Source organism: Mustela lutreola, chromosome 13, assembly GCF_030435805.1.
Source record: "Mustela lutreola isolate mMusLut2 chromosome 13, mMusLut2.pri, whole genome shotgun sequence".
Taxonomy (NCBI): domain Eukaryota; kingdom Metazoa; phylum Chordata; class Mammalia; order Carnivora; family Mustelidae; genus Mustela; species Mustela lutreola.
Genome location: NC_081302.1, coordinates 52,805,200 through 52,810,467, shown reverse-complemented (window position 1 = coordinate 52,810,467; position 5,268 = coordinate 52,805,200). Strand labels below are relative to the sequence as shown.

Sequence of the window (5,268 nt, the reverse complement as noted above, 5' to 3'; positions counted from 1 at the left end):
TTTTATAGAGTGCCTGATGTAAATGGAGATGCACATGATTTACAAAATAAAGTATTTTTAATACTCAGATGAGACTTTCCAATACTTGGAAGTTTAATATTGCTGTGAATATTAATAATGCCCAAATAATTAGCACTTGAAAGGTTTAATTCTGGCACTCAGATTATTTGTGAATGTCTAACTGTAGGCAACTTTGTGAAAAGCAATTAGCAGATTCTTCAAACACATGACAAATCCTTTATTACTGTGCTTATAAGTGACACGGTTTGGTTTACAGAAAACCAAATGTAATTAAATAACATTGAACTTGAAATCTACCACAGACTCAAGATATACAAGGTATACTTGGCAAGGCAAAAATTCTCAAACACTAGGTTGTTTCAGGTGAAAGATAAATTTCCATTAAGTAACTCCCACTTTTTTTTTTTTTTTTGTCTTACAGACAGTTCCTTTGGCAATAACTTCCACTTTAGCTTTTATTATATAAAAATATAACAAAATTTCATTATATACAAACATTACATTACACAATGTACAGGTTAAAAACACTAAGAAAATGGCAAGCTGCAAGTGAAATTAAAGTCAATAGCATGATAAGAAAAATTAAATACAGCACACATTTCATAAAAATTACATTAACTACATTTTTGTTTGCAAATACCAAACAGTATCAATGTGATTGGAAAGAGCTTCCAACAGCTTCATTTTAAGGCACATCTTGCATATTTAATATATACAACACTGAAACCAGTCAATAACTTAGGGGCTTCTCAGAGTGACCTGTATAAGTTGTGAACACATGCAGCATGGGGTTACACATTTTCATTGGCTTCCTTCTTTGGGGACAGGTACCTGCCAGGGGGGGACTGGTAGAGGGGTACCCCGATCTCCTGCAAGTCTGGGAGCCTCCCTGGACGAGGAGGAGAGAGCAGGGTGACTGTCCTGTCATAGTCCCTGTGGAGCACTTTCTCATAGACGCTCTGCAGCCCCACTGTCTTGGGCAGCTGGGCCTGGTAGTAATTGTCCCTGCGGAGAGGATCTCGAGGCAGGGACGTGCTCTTACAGAAGGTAGACATCTGCGCTGGTGGGTGAGGCGGGGGATGCGTGTTGGGCCCCGCACATGACGGGCTCCAGCAGCGGTCAGAGTGGCCCAGGATCTTACACTCAGCGGTGCACGCCCACAGTCCTAACATGAAAGAGGAGAGAGCATGAAGATTATTACCAAAATTGTGCACAACTGCGCCTCCCTCTCCGGAATGTCAGGCAGGGTCAGGGCGACTGGAAAAGAAAAGCGGGTGTGAGAGTGAAGACGGTGATTCAAGATTGGAAAGAAATGCTGCTTCCTATAAAGCCACCTTTATACGAAATTGGCTCAGCTTCCTTTGCTGGAATCAAGTTAAGAAACTGCGGAGCAGAAACCACCCCCTCCATGTCCTCCCCCCCACCCCCCAAAGCTAGCATCACTCCTTGTCTCCACCTAACAGGATGGGAGTGTTCTTTATTCAAGGGTTGGGGGGCTGCCTCGACGTGATATTTTGAAATCGGCTGTCTGAGGAAGGCAGGGGTCTATAACTGGAGAACTGAAAAAAGTGGGGAAGAGGGAGGGGGCTGGGAACGGAGATTGACAGGAGGGCAGCAGGGTAGGGAACGGAGGAACGCAGAACTTGGCAGGAAAGAAGAGTCCTCACCACTCTGCATGTGGTTGATGAGATCCTTTTTCAGAGCGTCCCCGCTGATGTCGGAATCGCTGTCGTTGAAATCACTGTCCCCTTTGCCGCTGTCTTTGCCGCTGAACTTCTCAGCTTCTCGGCCCGAGATGGTGTTGAAAGAGTGTCCTTTCCAGACAGCCACAGGGGGCGCCGGCTCCTTTCCGAAGCCGGGGGAGGCACCGTAGGGCTGCAGCAAGGAATCGGGGAAGCGGGGCGGGCGGGGGAGGGGGTGAGACCGGGGTTGGACAAGAAACAAAATGCAACAGGTTAGGCATCCAGACACACCCAGACCCCTCCAGTCCCTTCCCCCAGCCTGTCCGCGGAGCACGGAGGGGGGCGCCCAGCCGAAGGAAGGCCTCACCTCGGCGTGCGCGCCGCGGAGCCGCTGCTGCCCCTCGAAGTGACAGGAGCTTTCCCCGGTGGCGCTGCCGCCCTCCGAGCCCGGCACTTCGGCCGCGGCGACCGCGGGCGGGGGCGGATCGGCCGCGGGGCTGCCAAAGGGCGCTTTGCCGCTGCCAGGGAAGGTGAGCACGTCGAACATGTTGGGTCTGGGCCCGGCTCCCCGGGCAGCCTCCTCCGGGGAGCCGGGAGCCGAGGCTCCGCCGCCCGCCGCCCCGGGCCGCTCTTCCCGGCGGGCCCCCCCTTTGCGCACCTCCTTCTTGCGGCGGTTGCAGGTGGTGGCGATGGCGATGATGGCGGCCAGCAGCAGCGTGCAGCTCCCCGCCAACACGATGATGACGATCAGCGGCGTGTCCCACTGTAGCGCCGGCCCCGACGCCGCCAGTCGAGAGCCTGGCGGGCGGGAACGCTCCGGGCTCCCCGCACTGGCGGGAGCCACCAGCCCGCGCCCGCCGCCTGCTGTCACCACGAAGCTGACGGTGGCAGTGGTGGAGAGAGGGGGGCGGCCGCCGTCGGATATGACCAGCAGAGCCCGGAAGACGCGGCCTGGCGGCTCCTGCGAGAGGTCGCCTGTGAGCACGATCTCCCCCGTGCGGCGGCCGATGGCGAAGGCTTCTCGCGGCTCCTGCTGCAGCAGCTCGAATGCCAGCTCCCCGTTGGCGCCATCGTCCCCGTCCCGGGCCTGCACGCGCGCCACGGCAGTGTCCCTTGCCGTGCGCCCGGGCACCGCCACTTCTAGGGTCCCGTTGGCCGGCGCTGGGTGCACCAGGACCGGTGCGTGGTCGTTCTGGTCCAGTATTCGCACTTGCACCAGGGCGCTGCTGGAGAGCTGAGGGGAGCCACCGTCGCTCGCCTGGATGCGCACGTCGAGCTGGCGCAGAGTCTCATAGTCGAAGCTGCGCAGCGCATAGATGGCCCCGGTGGCCGGGTCCACCGACACATAGGTGGACACGGAGCCCCCAGCACGGCCCACTTCTGCCTCCAGCAATCGGTAGGTGACCTGCCCGTTGCGGCCCAGGTCGGGGTCCCGGGCGGCCACCGTGGCCAAGTAAGCGCCGGGAGGGTTGTTCTCTCGCACCGACACCTCGTAGACCGGCCGTGTGAAGAGTGGTGCGTTGTCGTTCTCGTCACTCACGCGAACAGTGTAGGGCCTCACGGTGCGTAGCGGGGGCGCGCCGCGGTCCTCGGCCACCAGCGTCAGGTTGTACTCGGCAATGCGCTCGCGGTCCAGCGAGGCCGCAGTCACCACCAGGTAGCTGCCCGCGTAGGCTGGCTGCAGCCGGAAGTGCTCGTGCCCGTAGAGGGCGCAGCGCACCTGCCCGTTGGCACCCGAGTCTCTGTCCGAGGTGCTGACCAGCGCCACCAGGCTCTCGCGCGCCGCCCCCTCTGGCACCAGGGAGACCGCGCCGGCCTCGGGCGTCCCGGGACGCGTCGGCGAGGTCGCGTCCGCACCCCCGAGAGCGGCGGCGGCGGCGACGGCAGCGAAGGGAGAGGCGGCAGGTGCGCCCGGGGCGGCCAGCGGGGTGATGGTGATGTCCGGAGCGTTGTCATTGACGTCGCGGATGCGCACGATGACCTTGCAGGTGGAGGCCCGGGGCCCAGGACCACGGTCCTGGGCCCGCACGTCCAGCTCATAGGTGTCCTGGCGCTCGTAGTCCACCGGTCCTGCCAGGGTGAGGCGGCCCGAGCGCGGGTCTAGGCGGAAGAGGCGGCGCGCCTCGGGCGGGGTGCGGGCACCGAAAGAGAACACCACGTCGCCGTTGGGGCCCTCGTCGGGGTCGGCTGCGTCCAGGTCGAGCAGCAGCGAGCCTACAGGAGCGTCCTCCGCCAGCTCCACTTCGGCCACTGCGCCCTGCGGGAAGGCCGGGCTGTGGTCGTTGGCGTCCAGTACTCGCACGCTGAGGGCGGCCGTGGCGGAGCGCGGCGGGCGGCCGCCGTCCTGGGCCACTAGCTCCAGGCTATAGGCGGCCTGGCTCTCGCGGTCCAGCTCCTGTAGTAGCACCAGGTCAGCGCACTGGGCGCCGTCCGCGCGCGTCTGCAGTTCCACGCGAAAGGGGCTGTGAGGCTCCGCCAGGCGCACGCTCTGCAGACCGTTGGCCCCTACGTCCTCGTCCACAGGCACCTCTAAGGGGATACGCGTGCCCACGGCCGCGCCCTCGGACACCTCCACGGGGATCTGGGCCCGGGGGAAGCGGGGCGCGTGGTCGTTGATGTCCCTCACCTCCACTTCCACGTGCACCAGCCGGAACTGCTCCTGTGAGAAGCTGACCACGTCGAAGGCCAGCACGCACTGTGGCGCTTGGCCGCACAACCGCTCCCGGTCCAGGCCTGCATCCCCGACGGTCAGCTGCCCGTCGCCCTCGCGCACCTGGAGAAGCGAGCTATTGAACTGCTTCATCAGGCGGAAGCTCGTGTCTCCGGATACTTTCATATGCAGGTCCTCAGCCAGGGTCCCGATGACCGTACCAGGGGCATCCTCCTCGAAGGTGCTGTATCGCACTGTCTTGCTCTGGGCCACCGAGAGCACCCAACAGAGGCTGAAGAGCTGTAAAGGGAAAAGGCAGGGGCTGCCCCCGCGCCTCACTGGACTCATGCCGCCAGCCCCAAGTGCTATTCCAAGAGGCTGAGTAATTCCTCTCTGGTTTGCAGGTCCGGGTGTGAGTCGCAGGCTCCTAGGAGCACGCTCTTTGTGAACCCTGTGTGGAAGGTCTGCGGGCTGCAGCTCGAGGTTCCGGCGGGCTGAGGACGCACCGACCTCCCCACACCATACGCCTCTCCCTTCCTTCTCGCTGCTGGAGCTGTGCGCCGCGCGCCGCCTCCGCTTTTATAGCAGCCGATATGCAAATTACCAGAGCCGGGCAGCCAATGGCAGCTTCACCCTCTCGCCGCTCCTACGCCAGCCTCTGACAATCCCTTTAATACGGAAAGGCTTAGAGGGGAAAACAAGAAAGGAAAATTAGGGAATCTTTTCTTTGTTTCTTTAACTCCTTTCGCCTTTTTCTCCCCTCTCCTGTCAGTGCCCTGAATACAGAGGAGTTGGCACAGGTCGCCGGGAGTAAAAAGGAGTGGATGGTTTTGTTAATTGTGCCTGTCTGGGACCCGCGACCTGAATTGAGAACAAACACGCCGGGAGTTCGCCTTAGTGGTTTCGGACCCCCCA

The 5,268-nt window shown here is 59.9% G+C and overlaps 1 protein-coding gene across 2 annotated transcripts; it reads right to left on the bottom strand.

Moving 5' to 3' along the window:
- Positions 1 to 229: 229 nt before the first annotated feature.
- On the bottom strand, positions 230 to 4,902 carry LOC131813980 (protocadherin-8). Of its 2 annotated transcripts, none has more exons than XM_059144554.1 (3): positions 2,071 to 4,902; positions 1,689 to 1,896; positions 230 to 1,186 (listed from the first exon to the last, which is right to left on the bottom strand). In XM_059144554.1, the coding sequence occupies exons 1-3, from the start codon at positions 4,699 to 4,701 to the stop codon at positions 813 to 815; spliced, it is 3,213 nt and encodes a 1,070-aa protein (XP_059000537.1). In that variant the 5' UTR covers positions 4,702 to 4,902; the 3' UTR covers positions 230 to 812. The 2 variants fall into 2 exon arrangements, with proteins under 2 accessions (XP_059000537.1, XP_059000538.1); XM_059144555.1 differs by having other exon boundaries at positions 2,362 to 4,902.
- Positions 4,903 to 5,268: the final 366 nt, after the last annotated feature.

Excerpts from the sequence above, each read along its gene's own strand:
- LOC131813980 (XM_059144554.1), bottom strand. The coding sequence starts at position 4,701 with ATGAGTCCAGTGAGGCGCGGGGGCAGCCCCTGCCTTTTCCCTTTACAG. Across the intron at positions 1,897-2,070 it reads TCCGCGGCGCGCACGCCGAG|CCCTACGGTGCCTCCCCCGG; the intron begins GTGAGGCCTTCC and ends TCCTTGCTGCAG. Across the intron at positions 1,187-1,688 it reads CATCAACCACATGCAGAGTG|GACTGTGGGCGTGCACCGCT; the intron begins GTGAGGACTCTT and ends CTTTCATGTTAG.